Genomic DNA, 15951 nt, shown 5'->3' with positions numbered 1-15951 from the left:
ATTATAGAATCTAAAATGAAATGTCTCTGAATAATTCAGGAGAAAACCATAAGAATAATCTTTTAATCTTAAGTAAAATATTAATTCAAGAGGGTAAGAGCATTCTGTGAAAGCACAGCTGGGTAACAGGGGTAGTGAATCTATTCCATGACGGGAGGGCTTGTGAGCTACTGCAAAACTCTGTAAATTCTACTCAGATTGCTGGAAGGAGGGGGGCACGGGGGATGGAGAAAACAAATCCCTGTAGGCAGAGCAAGGAAGGAAAGCACCGTACAGAATCAATTTGATTCTGTTCAAGTCCTGTAAGGAAAAATTCAAAAAGTTACTAGACAGCAAAGCCAAAGATATTCTACATTTCCAAGGGAATGACTTTTACTAGTGATTCCATGCAATATGGAGTTCAAATAATTAAATTGCTAACACTCTTCAGAAAACATTACCCCCCGCTGGAGTAACCCCGGCTCTGACCTGCACTCATCTGCACGGCCAGCGGAGGTTCCCAGTGCAGTACAGGACAGATCCACTAGATGCTTAAGGCAGCAACTTATTTCACAGTACTAAACCAGCTGACAACTCTAAAAATATCCAAACAATCTGAAGACTGAACAGTAACAGGAGACTAGAGACATTCTATAACTATCTTTAGAAACAGAACCTTTGTGCCATAGACTCAGATTTTTACTGGATGAGATTTCAAGCAACTGAAACAGTTGAAATGTCATATGAATCCTGATTACTGGAGTGAAATACAAAGAAACCAAGCCCACCTACACTAAAACTACGTACAGCAATGCTCTTAGTCTATCCCTTCTAAGCTCTCCCCACTTTTAGGATGCAAACGTACACATTCATAACCAAAACCTGCAACTAAACATGTCGGATGTGACCAGAATGTCTGCACACCGAGGTAAATCCCCACAAATCACCTTAAGGCCAGAAGGGTGGGGGGAAAGAAAACTACAAAATCTAAAGCTTTTGTTTTTAAAAGTATATGAAGCATTCCAATCCAGACCAAGGTAAACTTAGTGGCAGCAGTCACACTTAAAGAAATGTTTGGTTAAAAAGGAATCCTGCACAATGCTTCTACTAAATCTGGTCACAAGATCACTTAAGGACATTCAAAGAACAGCCATGGGCTGTGTACAAGGTGAGTCAAGTTCAGCACAACACGAACTCTGACAGCCAAAGGCACCACAGTTGTTACAACTACAGACCTAAATACAGCAAACCATTTTATACCTGGAACGTGAAAATCTGATGGGTAATGACATGTTCAACATACCATGTTTGCTGGAGTTTTGATCTAACGATGTGTTCACAGAAATGCTGTCTACTGTAGTCCATTTCCTCAACCGAGATTGTGGCTCTTTAATACTGTTCATATCCATGTTTACATTCAAGTTTGAGTTCATTCCTAAAAACATACAGACCTTATGAAACACAGACTCAATGTTTTTCTTCTGCTAATTACCACTATTGCCCTAATAAACATTTAAGAGCATATTACTATGGTTATTTCATGCTTCTAAGTCTGTTTTTGAGAAACATTCTAGCATTGAATACAGTGAACTTACTACAGACAGCAGCTAAGCTAAGCGATGCAAAGCGCTCCGAGCTCTCAGCTGGTTCTTCATGCAGAAATGTCAGTAGAAGGAGCCATTGAGGAAGCCAGAGAAACGCAAATGTCAACATCTAAAAAATGTGGCATTTCTAATGGGACCCCCAAAGCTGCTCTATCACTCCCTCCTCAGCTGGGCAGGGGAGAGAAAGTATCACAAAAGGCTTGTGTGCCGAGATAAGGACAGGGAGATCACTTGGCAATTACCGTCATGGGCAAAACAGACTCAACTTGGGGAAAATTCATTTAACTTATTTCAAATCAAATCAGAGTAGGGCAATAAGAAATAAAAAGTAAATCTTAAAACACCTTCCCCCACACCTAGCTTCTTTTCCTGGGTTGAACTTCACTCTGATTTCTCCACCTCCCCGCCAAGCAGCGCAGGGGGACAGGACCAGGGGTTGTGGTCAGTTCACCATGTTGCCTTTGCTGCTCTTTCCTCCTCACACTCCTCCCCCGCCCCAGCGTGGGGTCCCACCCACGGGAGACAGTTCTGCAGGAACTTCTCCACGTGGGTCCTTCCATGGCCTGCAGTTCTTCACAAACTGCTCCAGCGTGGGTCCCTTCCACAGGTCACAGCCTCCTTCGGGCATCCCCTGCTCCCCGTGGGCCTCCATGGACTGCAGGGCTCAATTCTTCACTAAAGGGTGAAGACACTCCAGCAACCGACTATTTCTACCCTTAAGCTTTTATTTGTGGACTGCATGTGGCTCCAGTTGCTCATATCACTAGCCGGCTGTCCCGGGATAGCTGCTTTTCTCCCTAGCAGCTGGTATGGTGCTGTGTTCTGGACTGAGGATTAGAAAACAGGGATGCTGTAGTCAGCTGGATGCTGAGCTGCTTCCACAGCGTCAAGGCCTTTTCTGCTGCTCACCCCTTCAGGGAGGAAGCTGGGGGTGCACAAGGAGCTGGGAGGGGACACGGGACAGCTGACCCCACCTGAGCCCAGGGACACGTAACACTCGGTACATGAGATGGGGGAGCTGGCAGGGGCTGCTGCTCAGACACTGCCTGGGCACCAGTTAGCAGGTGGGAAGCCATTGCATTGCTTTGTATATTCGTTATTATGACTATTTTCCCTTCCTTTTCTATCCTATTAAACCTCCTGTATCTCAGTATGTGAGGTTGACTTCTTCCCGCTCCTCTCCTCATGCCTGGGAGCGAGCGCAGGGCTGCGTGGCACTGAGCAAAACACAGCACCACCCCAAAGGGATCCCCGAGGATCCTCACAGATACTGCAGCTGATTCCTGAGGGATCTCAAAGCCATCCTACATGCACTGCAGATTCCTGAAATGTGGCAAGGATTAAGGCGAGAAAGCAGCTATTTAACAGTACACAACAATTCCACTCAAGAAATGAAACAGAAAGGAACCCAATGTAGGCAGGATGCAATTACTCAGCAGGAAGTTTGGTGAGAAAGTTAAATATTCCTTTCATTAGGCCTCACATAACGTCTCTAATAGCTAAACGAACTCCATGTGTACAGCTTGCCCCTGGAATGGACGCAGCTGGTAGATCCCAACGCTGAGCAGCAGCAGAAGCTCCTCAGCAGCAGCCTGGAGCCAGGACTGGCCACAGCACAAGCCCCGGGTGGCACATGCAGCACAGCATGGCCTGTCCCCATGGACACCCGCCTGCAGCACACGGCGGGCAGCAGCGGCTCCATCGCACAGGCTTTGCTACAAAGGGCAGTGAGGATGCAAAGGAAATCAGCCCAACGGAAAGGACCCGATTAGAATAACATAGAAGAAAAGCAAACTGAAGAGGAGGAAAAAAACAGGGATAAGGAACAAGAGGAAAATGGTAAACAGTTGTAGTAAGTGTAAGGCAGCATTAAAAAGGGACCTAAAGTAAGGAGAAAATATACAAGCCTGGAATTTCTGAAGTAGAAATTGGACAGAAGCCTGGAAATGTAGGGAGAAAGAAACAGGAGATGTTTGTATTTATGAACATTCAGACCTTTTGCCTGAAATGAGACAACCATTCTTTAAAAATGCAGAGCTACAAGTTTTCTCTCCTGGACAAAACCACTAAAAGGGAAATAAACATTTTGTTCTACCTATGCAATTCCAGACTCATTGAAAAAAATTTTAAAATCCAAAGAAATGAGATCACACAAATGGATTATTTGTATGGATTCTACTTCTAAAAGTCCTTTAGCTCCAGGAATCATAACTGCAAAAGGACTTTGTGTCATCCTTCGGGACCCAGAGGATAAAAAAGAAATAAAACAAGACAGACCTTCTTCAAAAATGGAAAATATTTTGCACTGAAATGCAGTCAACTTCTGGGAATGAACTACTTGTGAAAAAAGTTCTTTGGTGAACACAGGTTACTGGATAAGCCCCAGAAGGAATTACTACTTCCATTAAAATCATAAGTGCTACCAGGATTACAATCACTATTGTTTTCAGAGGAGGCAGGAGACATGAAAAGAAACGCAGTGTGTCACACAAGCACTCAGTGACTGTATGAAATGAGCGCGGAGACACCCACCTATCGGGAAGCTGCTGAACGCGTTTATTGGTGATGGCCCTTTCTGCAGCTCAGGAGTAGCGTGGGGGATGACGTTCTCGAGGAAAGATTTCATGGAGGGTTGGTGGAGTGACTGCTGTTGAGAGGGTGGAGTTTGCTGCTTCATTAACAGGTTTGGATCAAGCTGACGGGACTGTTGCATCATCTGTTGCTGCATACTAAGAGATCGACCCTTAAAAAACCAGAGCAGTTACACTATAAATAAGCAAAAGCTTTTCCACATTTAAAGAAAGATAATGAAGCACATTTCTGGGTTCCACACAGCCAAGCACAGCAAAACCCCAGCATTAAGCTAAGTCACTCCGTTAAACTTGCCAAAACCCCATTCACTCTCGCACACTTCAATACAATTTGTAACAAGAAATGCGGCTCAGGAAGAAAATCAGTTTTTGAGGATAGTTTGAAAAGTTAATAATAAACATGTTTCTTTACCTGCTGCTCCTGCTGTTGACGACCACCAGAAGGCATGCTTCTTTGATTCTGCGCTTTTTGCTGCTGAGCCAACAACCGCTACGAGACAGTGTTTTGTGGTGGTTTTTTTTAAGAACAGTTTATAGCTGACGTAAGTCTCTACTTAGACTTTCAACCAGAACACAGGGTGACTGGCTTTGTTAGCTTACCTGTAACTGGGAGATCTGAGAAAGCTGGTTTAACTGGGACAGTTGATTCAACATGGCTACCTGTTGTGGGCCAAAAAGTGGGCTCAGGCCACCGTTGTTTGGTGCATACTTCAGTAATGATACTGGAACCTGCAAAATGGACCAGTGCGAAGAGTTAGACCAGATGTAGAATATCTTAACCTCCTGTTGACAGTTACCTTGTTTCTGAAACACTGACAGAGCCAAATATGTTTTCAATTATTTACAGAGTTAAGTATCGGCAACAACAATAAGCAAAACGCAATTTTCTGAAGCAGTGTTTTGGTAGTTTATACATAGAATGTTCTATATAGTCAATTACCTGAGGGGACAGTAATGGAGGAGGCACTTGAGCACGTGGATTAGGCTGAGATGAATTAAGAGGTTGTGCTGGAGGCTGCTGCATGCTCCTGGGCTGTGCTGCTATGTTACCAACACCAAACATACTGGGATTGCCATTCTGGGGAGAGGACGCACAGTTAGTGACAATGAACCTCTCGTGCTGCTTCTCCCACCCCCCTAACATTTGAATTAGAAATTAAACACGTATCAAACACATCGGTAGCTAGGATGTTAAATCAAAAGGTATTAAATGCTGTCAAGTAACATGCCAAGGATATGCACACAGCCTTACCTGTCTAACAGAATTCAAGTTTTGCATACCCAGCCCTGCTAGGGAGCCAAGGGCTTGGTTAGGTAGTGCATTATTTGAAGGGGGAAGCTTCATGTTTTGATTGGACATAAACTGCATGTTTTGGGACTCGTCTGCTACAATGCCATCCTGATGGGACAGACAAACCGAGGCGCAACAACCAGTCAGCAAGCAAGCAGAGGGAGAAACCATGGCCGGGCACAGAAGGGAAGAGTCACAGGACAGTCCAGCACCAGCAGGAAACAGGCAGAAAACAAAAGAGATCAGGTTAGTTATTTGCAAACGGGCTGCAGAAAGTGCTACTATTATATCAGTATGTTAAAAAGAACCAAGTATATCTTAGGGATTAACAAGAAAGCCCTAACTTTCCTCTCCACTCAAGGCAGAAAGGTGAGGAGCAGACAGTAACTACTAAGAATGCAGAGTCAAGGGAGGTCAGAAGTGTCCACCACCAAGACACCCACTGACCTTATCGAAGTAAGGACCGCGATCCATGGAAGACTCTTTGGAAATCTGAGGACGAGAACCGGGGCCTTTTCCAACCACACGATTGTAATCTCCAACCCCCAGGCCATGCTTATCCATCTCCATCCGCTTGTCTTGCAATAACCCTATGAGAGGCAAGAGATGCGACTACTACACTGCAGGGTGATTAACTTTTCCGAAACCAGTTCATGCTTAGGACGGGCTGACCTAGTGCTGCTCTCAAGCTACATACTAACAAAAGAAAACATCCTTTTATAATATAAGAAAACATCAGTTCAGCTTTAAACTATCTGGGCTTTACTGAAAAGGGAAAGGAAACACTACAAATCGATGGCTACAGACAACTTAAAACTTGGAATCAGCCAAGTGTCACCAGATTTTGCTAAGCTTCACCAAATGTTATTCTCAGTTTTCCCTTAAAAACAAGAAAGTATAATTGTTTAAACTTGAGTTTCCAGTTGTGAATGCAACTCTTATTTTTAGCAGCAATAAGCATTGTCTTTGCTTTGAAGTAGTATCAAACTACAATAAACACTGCAATGTTACAATTACTTTTAATTAAGTACCCTATTGTTATAATATATTGTTATTAATGTATTCAAAAATTGTACTGTTTTTTATTAGCTAGAGGAATCACAAAACTCAACAGATTCAAATAAAGCTAAAACTGCTCACAAATAATTTTATACTCAGGTTTAAACATTTCTAAAATAATTGTTCAGTATTAATACAGTTCTTAGAACTGAAAATTTGTTTCCAAGAATGAACCATGACAACCGAGCGTGGTATTGGGAACGTTTCTGTGTATGTTTGGTGAAGGTATCCAGAAGGCAATCTAGACACTCACACTGCAGAAACCAACCCGCCCACCCTGCAAACATTCTGTCGTGTCAGCTTAATACATAAGCTCTGCTTGATTTAGGGATAATATTACTAGAGCAACCAGACGATTCAGGTGTGTAGCGTTACTCACACGCGCTATTTTTTCCCTCTACAAGGGTATTCCTTTTCTTTCGTGAAAAGTATATTTAACTATATATAGCTATAACTATATATATTATATATAGTTTTGAAAAAGTAATTTACAGAAGGAATTAAACTAAAAGAGAGACTGGAAAGGAAAGCAATAAAGCCCAGCTAGGTTCTCCTGTTCTTACCTCCAGACATGTCCATCTTATTGCTCTGTATGGTTTCTTCTGGTGATTCTCTCTGAAGTAATAAGTAATAAAATGAATCATCATTATTTAATAATATTTTTTAAAGTTAAACCAAAGAGATTCATATATACTATTTCAATTCAAGCTAATTCAATTCAAGGAAAAAAATCAAGACAAGTCAGATGCTGTTTTGAAGCATTTTCTTTTGCAGTTACTCCACTGAACACCCCTGGTGCATTCTAACCAGCACTCCAAGGCAGTGGTAAAGCCAGGTGAAGGGAAATACTTACTGAGAAACTGAGATTCGTGAATTGCTTAATGAATGGATTGATCCATGTTTCGTCTTGCTTATTTCCACCTTTCATTATTCCCTTAAAAATAGAAAGGAATTCCTGTGATACTCAGAAGATGTTTACCACCTACCGCTTAAATTACATCATAAAATGTTATGAATGAAGATTAAAGCTTAATGGTACTCGGTGCAGCAATCTGTTCTGACTTCGCTTTTAGAAGTGACAACAGTGCAAAAATCTTGACTCAACCTCCTCTGGGGATTATTTTACCAAGCAGGAGAGCAGCAGCGCTCAGGAACCTCGCTGCTTTTTAAAATTTTCTCCTCTCCATGGCCAACTTGCATCCTTAGGTTTGGGCCTGACATCCATCTCACAGGCCAGAATTACCTTTGTGGGCATTTTTTTCATATATGGTGGCCAATTCAAAGACGGGTTAGCTTCTTGTGAAGAACTGCTGTTCCACATTCCAATCTCTACATCCTCCTCTTCCTCCCAGCTGGTCTGACGACTGCCCGTCAGCTGCATATCATCTCCACACCAACTATCTTGCATAGATTTAGGCCCTGGGTGGGAAAAAAATCCAGCATGTTAACATTTCAGTAGCAACTGATTGCTCTTAAGACACAAGTTAGCTTTACGTTAACTTCAAGATAAAAAAGACCTCAAAAAGTAAAGCTTCTGGAGCAGTATTTCACCATCCTCCAAGCTGGCGCAGGACTCACTCACCGGGTTTATTTGGAGCCTGTTGCCCCAGAGCAGCGTTTCCCCAGCCAGAGGTGCCGGCGGTGTCGCCGATGGGCTCTCCCCAGCTGGTGCCGGTGTCCATGGGCTTTCCCCACGCAGAAGTCCCGTTATCTACAGTAGTGGCTGGAGCAGGAGGCTCTCCCCAACCTTTGTAGAGCAGTACAAGTTACTGGCACATTTTTAAACAGCATTTAAAAGGCTATCTATCTAAAGAGACTCAAGCGTTTGCCTTTCTAGACCCATAACATACAATAAAAAGCATATTAGTACACATTTACATTCTGTGTGAAAGTAATTATTACAACAGCAAGCTGTTCCATTGACACCCCTCACCTCAAATACAAGTTGCATATGTAAAGAATTACATTCTGATACCACCACAAATTTCTAAGATACTAAGTTCCTACAAGCTGCTCATTTAAGCTATTCCTCTTTGCAGCTGAAAAAGAGAGCACAAACAAACCACTTCCTGAACACCATGCGAGCCGCTCTGCGTCATTATTCAGGGCTCTCAAACTGCAAGATCAGAAAGCCTGATCCTGAGTCGGTATCAAACCATCACCCTCCACCTGCCCACAGCAGCCTAGCGCTGGTCTGGGAGGGCTCTTTGGCAACGTTAAGTTTTAATTGTTTTAGAACCTAATGATGAAAAATACTTTTGATCTTCAGATACTACTTGAAATAATTTCTCTGTGTTCCCACACCCCAGAATTTAAGTAGAGCTGTCTAGTCTTTATTACTCAAGCTATTCTAAACTGTAACAGATCTTTCAATCTGCATAAAAATATCAAGTATCTATGAGCACTGCTGTTACTTTTTTACAAATAAAACCAGTACTTCACTAGCACTTTCCCCTTTGAAACTAAATTACTGTTATATGAAGCAAGAACAAAATAACTGTTTTACAATTATCAAAAGATTCAAATTTGCATGAAAGCAAGTCTTACCAGAACCCGAACTGCTCTCCTTGCTAGACATGGCACTTGAAGACAGTAGCTGCTGATGTACCTGTGCTTGCTGGTCTGAACTGCTGCTACTGTTTGGGACATTTTTATTCCACATATTCACATTTTTGTAGTTGTATTTGCTTGGATCACCCCAAGCAGAAGTTCCATCATCAATTTCCATTTTCCGGCGGATGGATTCGGGGGACGGCTCCTCCCAGCCGGTGGGTTCCTCCTCCTTGGCTGGTGCTGGCATGGGCCCCCCCAGCCAGCCGGAGCCCGGGGCTTTGGTGCTGGCAGCCGGAGCTCCCCAGGAGCCAACGTCGGGTTTGTTCCATTCTGGAGAGTTGATTGGCTTGGATGAATCCCCCCAGCCCTGAGGCTGATTAGGTTTAGGAGGGTCTCCCCAGCCCTGGTTCTGATTAGACTTTGCAGGCTCATCCCATCCTGAAGAATTATTTGGGTTTGTATTATTACCTCCCCAAGTGACAGAATTTGATTTACCTGGCTCATTCCAACCAGATACTGATCTGTCACTGTCACTACCTCCCGAACTGGATTTCTTAGCCTCACCCCAATGGTTACTTCGTGAGTTTTCGCCCCAGCTATCACCGGCAGAAACTGCCCAACCCTGGCTGGCCTTTTGTCCGTCTCCCCATCCCTGTTTGATCTTCTGAGCGTCATTCCAAGACGACTTCTCCTCTTTGCCACTTCCCCATGATTGATTGCTCTTGACCATTACTGTAGCAGCAGAATCTTCCTCCCACCCCCCTTGGCTGTTTGACCCTTTGGAGTCTCCCCACCTTGTAGCAGACTTTGGATCTCCCCACCCTGATACAGATGAGGTATCGTTATTATTAGGGCTAGGTCTATCCACACACCCCCCTGAGCTGGAAGTCTGTGTCACAGAGCCCCCCCAGGCCTCTGTCCCATTGTCAGTTTTCCTTTCCCCCCTCGGTGACGTTTCGGTATCCCAGGCAGTGTTCTGTTTGATTGGAGTCTGTCCCCAACCAGAGTTGGAAAGGACACGTGGATCTAAGTCAGTTCTGTTCACTATGCTTTGGAGTAACGTATGCTGGTCAACTTTCCTTCTCTCCCGACTCTGTCCTTCTGTAGTTACTCTGTCTTCATGGCATCCAGTGCTCTCCGAACTACCTTCACTGTCCCCAGTACCTGTTTTGGCCCACGCGCTGCTCTGCTCAGTGACCTGAGAAGCAGCAGAACTCTGGCTGTTGAGCTCATCCTCCTCAGCAGATTTCCACCCATTTGTAAACTTCCTGCTGTTGCCATTCACACCTTCGCTGGAATGCTGATTAGGGGGCAGTTTACTCCATTCCCCGTTTGAAATGGTGGTACCAGCGTTCTGGGCAGGGTTGCCCCATCCTCTCCTACTCCCACCAGCACTGGCCCCATTTCCAGCTCCCCAAGGCACATTCGGGGAGCTGCCTGGCCCTGCCTCCCACACCCCTCCTCCTTTATTCCCGTTCATTGGAAAGGTAGTGCTGCCAGGCCCGCTCATGCCCGGCTGCATTAGAGTTGCATTCACAGTGTCACCATTAGCTTGGCTGTTTGGGCCTGAACATTTGTCTCCAGAGTAATTAGAACCATAGGCACCCCATGTAGTACCGTAAGAGCCACCATTTTTCGCCTCACCGTTGCTAAGATGAGAAATGGAAGTGCCATTTGTAACTGGAGAGGCCTGAATCTGAGAATGATTCATTGTGCTCACACGCCAGGCCCCATGCCCTGTATTATTAGGCAGTTCGTTAATCTGCACTGAACCAGCAGAGTTTGGTAAACTAGAGGTCATAAAGTTAGTAGTGTTATTTGGTCCATTCATTTCAGTGTTAAGGTTTTGAGGTTGCCCACTGAATGAAACCTTCCTTGTACCATTTACTTCAGAATCACAATTTTCCTGAAGGCTTCCCCAGGAACCATGGGCTGAACCACCCACTTTCGAGTTAATACTCTGGCTATTCGCTATCTGACCTATGGTACTGCACGGAATACTTGTGCCAGCGCTACCACCCACAGACCCTTTCAGGGCATGTCCATTGTTCTCCAGTACAGGCCAGGCACCATGGTTGCCATTCGAATTCAAAGTGCTTGGATTTAACCCTCCATTTGATGAAGAGTTTATGGTGCCCCAAGCATTCATTCTATTGTTGCTACTTTCAGATTTGCTGTCAGGAGCATCCACAGAAACTTGACATGTGCTTATTATGGTTCCATGGGATAAACCCCATGGCCCATTAATACTTCCATTGCCCACATTATTGCTGTTGCTACCAACCACAAACTTATTTTGAGAACCGTGTCCAATGCCGTTACGAATGCCATCATTGTCACCACCTGTGCTCCCTGAAGCCATGATAACGAGGTTTCTCTCTGAGCCAGAGCTAGAGGCAGAGTCAGTGTCCATACATTCTGAAGTCAGCTCTGGGTCACTGCCCGTGATTGATGGCCATGCTTCTTTGTCAGAGCCGTCTACAATAACTTTGTCCCAGTTTGTGCTGGAGTCGCTATTTGAAGAGACTGGTCCCCAGTGGGAATTTTCATAATGGGATCCTAGAGCACTGTGGTTCAGATCTAAAGAGAAGAAGGAAAGTCCAAAAGCATGCTTATAAATTTAATATTATTACTTCATTAAACAGAAGAGGTAAAATAGTCTCAAGATACTAAGGCGAGGATTATTTTGCTTATTTTAACACTAGGGTCACTGAAGATGTCAGAGAAAGCTTCCGAGTACAGACGTTGAGAACACGCGTCACCCATACCACTTACACCAGCACACACAGCCGCACTCACAACAGCATGAAGAACCACTCCTAGAGGTACACTTTTTAAAAATACTCTATAGCACCATATACAAAGTATTTTGTAAAAACATACACATGAAAACCTAATATACTATAGAAAAACAAAGACATTCCGAAAAGCAGAAATCTAACCAGGATATTCAACCGACCTAGCAGTACCAATTGCTGTATGACAACAGCCAGAGAAATGCACACACCCACAAAACCATTAAAATACATGACATATGATTTCTAAGTACAAGCTATTTAAGACACTATGTTTTATACAACAACAATCGGATAAAAAACGCACACGACCAATGTGAAGTTTAGCTCCTGCAGAAGTACAGATTAAGTGCAGTAGCTGAACTGATACTTCTCATTTTCATTTATATGAGAACTACTGTTTCTTTTTCAATAAATAAGCTGATCATGTCTGGGAGTCAAGAAGCCGTACATCCTAATTCACTTATAAACATTTCATAGTTAAATACAGGCTCCGAGGAGTATTTGCTACAAAAGAAGTACTATCAATTTTCATCTCCTATGTCTGAAGCCTCACTGCAGAGAACTCCCCCGCAACTGTTCCATCAAAACACAGCCAGACAGGTGCAACACAAGATGAGGCTGTGGAAGTGTGAAGCATGTGAAAAATAGTAATGAAGTTGGCAACAGAACACAAGTACAAAATGCCAGTGAAGTGTTTTCGCTCAGTATTTGCCTGAGCTGAAAGAATAACCACACTAGTATACGCCTGATGGCTGGGTACACAGCAAGCTGCACCGCTCTGCCCATTAAAACACATGGGGTTTCAACAAAAGAAAATGTTGACTTTTCTTTGTAACATTCCCTTTTTTTGCCTCTACTTTGAATATTCAAAATATATGTATCTAGAGAAAAGAGAACAGAGGTTTTACAGCTCCTGCTCACTCCTAGAGGATTTTACAGCACATTTCTTACATCAGACTGGAAGGTGCAGTCGCTTTGACCAAACACCTTCATGAAATTGTACCTGTTCGCTTTAACAGACAGAGCTAACAGTGACAAAACGCTACAATTCCCAACACATAGGAACTGATAAACAGCTGATATTTAAGTTACTGTGGATAGTTTACTGAGTATTACACTGATGCACAACAAGTTCTGGTCTATTTTTAATCAATATCAGTTTTATTCAGGCTCCAGTGATAAAGAATCAAGCCAAACACCCTGCCTGAAGAGCAGCGGCTTGGAGCAGCCCAGAGCAGGATCAGCCACTGCAATGGGGGAGCGGGGGGAGCTGGAGAGAGCTGAAGGAATTGGGGTTCAATCGGAACCATGACGCGAGAAACAAGGACGGGGGGAGCTGGAAAGAACTGCAGGAATTGAGGTTCAGTAGGAACCACAACGCAAGAAAGAGTTTGTAACGAGCAGATACACAAACAGCACATAATGATTAATTTTCAGTCATCCAGGATTTTACCCGATTACATACAAAACTGCCCTGACTAACAGTCTTTTTCCTGGATACAAAGCATGTGAGTGATTTCCAGTATGAGCTGCTGTTCTGAAATATTCCTGTCTGCATCTCCACAACCCATGAACTTCTGAAAGTATAGAAATACTAAATACACAAGGTATTATCTCTGTTTTGTCATACCTGGCAGACACCACAAGAACACCCTCAACACTGAAAATGTACAGTTGACAACATCCTACAAGTGGTTCACTGCAAAACCAGCCAGGAACAGCCTGCAGTGTTGCTCTTGGTTTTCTTCCCAAAACTATTTAGAAGCTGCAACTGAACTCTTGCTGCTTAAATCTCGGACAAAAAAACACTTACACAAACCTGAGTTTCTTACAATTCAGTAATCTGCTAGGATCTTTTCAGTAATTTAGAATTTAATAATCTAACGCTTTCTAGCTATGAGCTACCCCTGCAGGAAATGTTTGCAGGAACCTGTATGTATTGTCTACAGTAGTTTGTTTTAAAGAATCATCACATGGTTTAAATTAAATAGTAGGACTGAGAAGCATAAATGAAGAAATGCCTGAATCTTGAGCCCCCATCTCCTTTTCCAGTTCCAGTACATACTGGTACCCACAGAACTGTCAACACTGTACCTGCCCAATTACTGTACCTTTGGTCCTTAGGAAAAAATGCTTCTTTTTTGGTGTGAATTCTGATGCATTTTTGAAAATTAAAAACGATTAACCAAATGTAACATGTAATGGCAGAGAGCAAGTATACTTAAGTCATTCACACAGCACATGCTATTGAAGAACATAAGCCAAAGAATAAAACTATTAATTAAAAAAAAAAAAAATCAGACAAAGTTGCGTGAAACACATAACTACTACAAACACCCAGAGTACGAACCAAGGTGAGATTTAAATAGCTAACCTGACTGGTTAGGGGAGTGGCTCACCAAGTCCCGAATGGGAGGCATGCCTACAAAAAAAAAAAGCAAGAAAATTACAGAAGTGTTACTGCAGTAAAGTGGCCCCTTGAGAACAGTCCCCAGAGCCCCTGGGCAGCCCTGCTGGAAAGGGCTCCAGGAGCCGGCTGGAACCAGGGGATGAGCGTGGGGTGAGCATGGGGTGAGCAGCAGTTCTGAGCTGCCTCTCCCATGCCATGGGAACAAGCACAGACAGCAAATGCAGCTTGCACAGTGATTTATCAGCCATTTGGCTGCTTTTACTAAGTATTTCCAGTACTAGTTAGTTTTCATCCATTTGGCATTTCATTATCCAACTTAACATGTCCTTAATTTTAGAAGTTTGATTTATATAAAATAAGATGAAGACTTTCTAATAATGGAAATCAAAACCAGCTAAGTTTTGACTGTACTAACGTAGGACTTCAGAGGTCAGCCCTGAAACTTAAACAAGTTCCTGTAACTCATCTGACTGGCACACTTTCTCCAGCTGAGAGTCATTCTTTTGCCAGGTGATTTAGCAAACAGAAATAGTGAAGTATGGTCCAGCTCTGACTGAACCTCAGCGTGCGATAACAAACTTCCACTGACAACTCTTGTATTGCTTCTGCCTCTTCAGTGTCCTATAGGCAGCACATGGAACCAAAGTGCAGGTTTCAAATTCACTCATTTTACAGATGGAGACCATCGCTGTTAACTTTAAGGCCATGTTTCCTGAATAAAACCAACCTCTGCCCCTCCTAGCTGCAAATCCTACCTGCTCACTCCTTCCCTTGCTCCTGTAATAACCAAGAAAAAACCCTGAAGGTACAGGAAGAACCTTTTGTTTCCCGAGGCTCCGGTTGTACCACGGTTTTGAGGATCAAGCCCCCGCGCCAAAGGGGGAACCCTGGGCTGGGACTGACACAGGAGCCCAAGGGCTCTGTCCTCTCCTCACTGGCCACAGCTGGGAGCAGGTAGTGCTGGCAAATATTGCAGTTCACCGTGTAAATTATTTCATTGTGGAATAAGCACCTGGCTATTCTGATGTGTTACAAAGCACAGGGGGAAACAAATGCACCAAGGCAGCACTCCAGACGTTCCGTTCACCTAAAGTTTAGACATGGCGGAAAATCTCAATAAAACAACTGAATTTGGTATGAAAATATTCTGATAAAGAGCTACTTATGTCAATTTCTTAAAATAACCAGCTTGGCACAAGACTCTGTCTGTTTCAGAAGTACTACATGGCGTGAGCTTCACTGACGTGTCTTTATTAAAAAGATATGCCAAATGTCCTAAAAACCAGCAGAAGAAAAACAACCCACAGGTCTACCCCTTCTTAATCTTCTAAAGAAAGTGGGTTAATTTTCAAAACAGAAGACGATTGTCCACACAAAACACAAGAATTTTTTTTTTTCCCCATTGATATAATTCAAAAATTCTCCAATAGTAGAGATTTTAAAAGTAGTGTGGGCAGGGCAATGAGAGGAAGACTTTAAATTCAGCAGCACTTGTGTTCCCTGGCTGTTCCAAAGCACCCAGCACCCAGCTGGACCGAGTCTTGAACTGGGACAGATCCTGCTCCAGGGAATGGCAGATATAGCAACTGCAGCTCTTACCCATTCCAGCAATTTTGACTTCAACATTTCAAGCTCCAGTTTTTCTTTTAGCCCTAAAACACACACC

General features: G+C 43.5%; 1 protein-coding gene across 10 annotated transcripts in view; it reads right to left on the bottom strand.

The window, feature by feature from the left end:
* TNRC6A (trinucleotide repeat containing adaptor 6A) overlaps nucleotides 1-15951 on the bottom strand; it is a 44429-nt gene that overhangs the window by 5753 nt on the left and 22725 nt on the right. For 4 of the 10 annotated variants that reach the window (XM_082064439.1, XM_082064440.1, XM_082064434.1 and 1 more), the window contains 13 exons: nucleotides 14250-14297; nucleotides 9072-11657; nucleotides 8107-8271; nucleotides 7768-7943; nucleotides 7378-7458; nucleotides 7088-7139; nucleotides 5913-6055; nucleotides 5115-5252; nucleotides 4775-4903; nucleotides 4587-4664; nucleotides 4116-4326; nucleotides 3491-3523; nucleotides 1283-1414 (listed from right to left, as the gene is read on the bottom strand). In XM_082064439.1, coding sequence (XP_081920565.1) covers nucleotides 1283-1414; nucleotides 3491-3523; nucleotides 4116-4326; nucleotides 4587-4664; nucleotides 4775-4903; nucleotides 5115-5252; nucleotides 5913-6055; nucleotides 7088-7139; nucleotides 7378-7458; nucleotides 7768-7943; nucleotides 8107-8271; nucleotides 9072-11657; nucleotides 14250-14297 — 3972 coding nt within the window. The remainder of the gene's footprint in view (nucleotides 1-1282; nucleotides 1415-3490; nucleotides 3524-4115; nucleotides 4327-4586; nucleotides 4665-4774; nucleotides 4904-5114; nucleotides 5253-5912; nucleotides 6056-7087; nucleotides 7140-7377; nucleotides 7459-7767; nucleotides 7944-8106; nucleotides 8272-9071; nucleotides 11658-14249; nucleotides 14298-15951) is intronic. The other 6 variants (XM_082064441.1, XM_082064442.1, XM_082064437.1 and 3 more) reach the window with 3 other exon arrangements.

This window comes from Streptopelia decaocto (genome assembly GCF_964273445.1).
Source record: "Streptopelia decaocto genome assembly, chromosome: 13".
In the NCBI taxonomy this organism is placed as follows: Eukaryota; Metazoa; Chordata; class Aves; order Columbiformes; family Columbidae; genus Streptopelia; species Streptopelia decaocto.
Note: the sequence above shows the minus strand (reverse complement) of the source record. Positions and strands in the feature narration are given on the sequence as shown.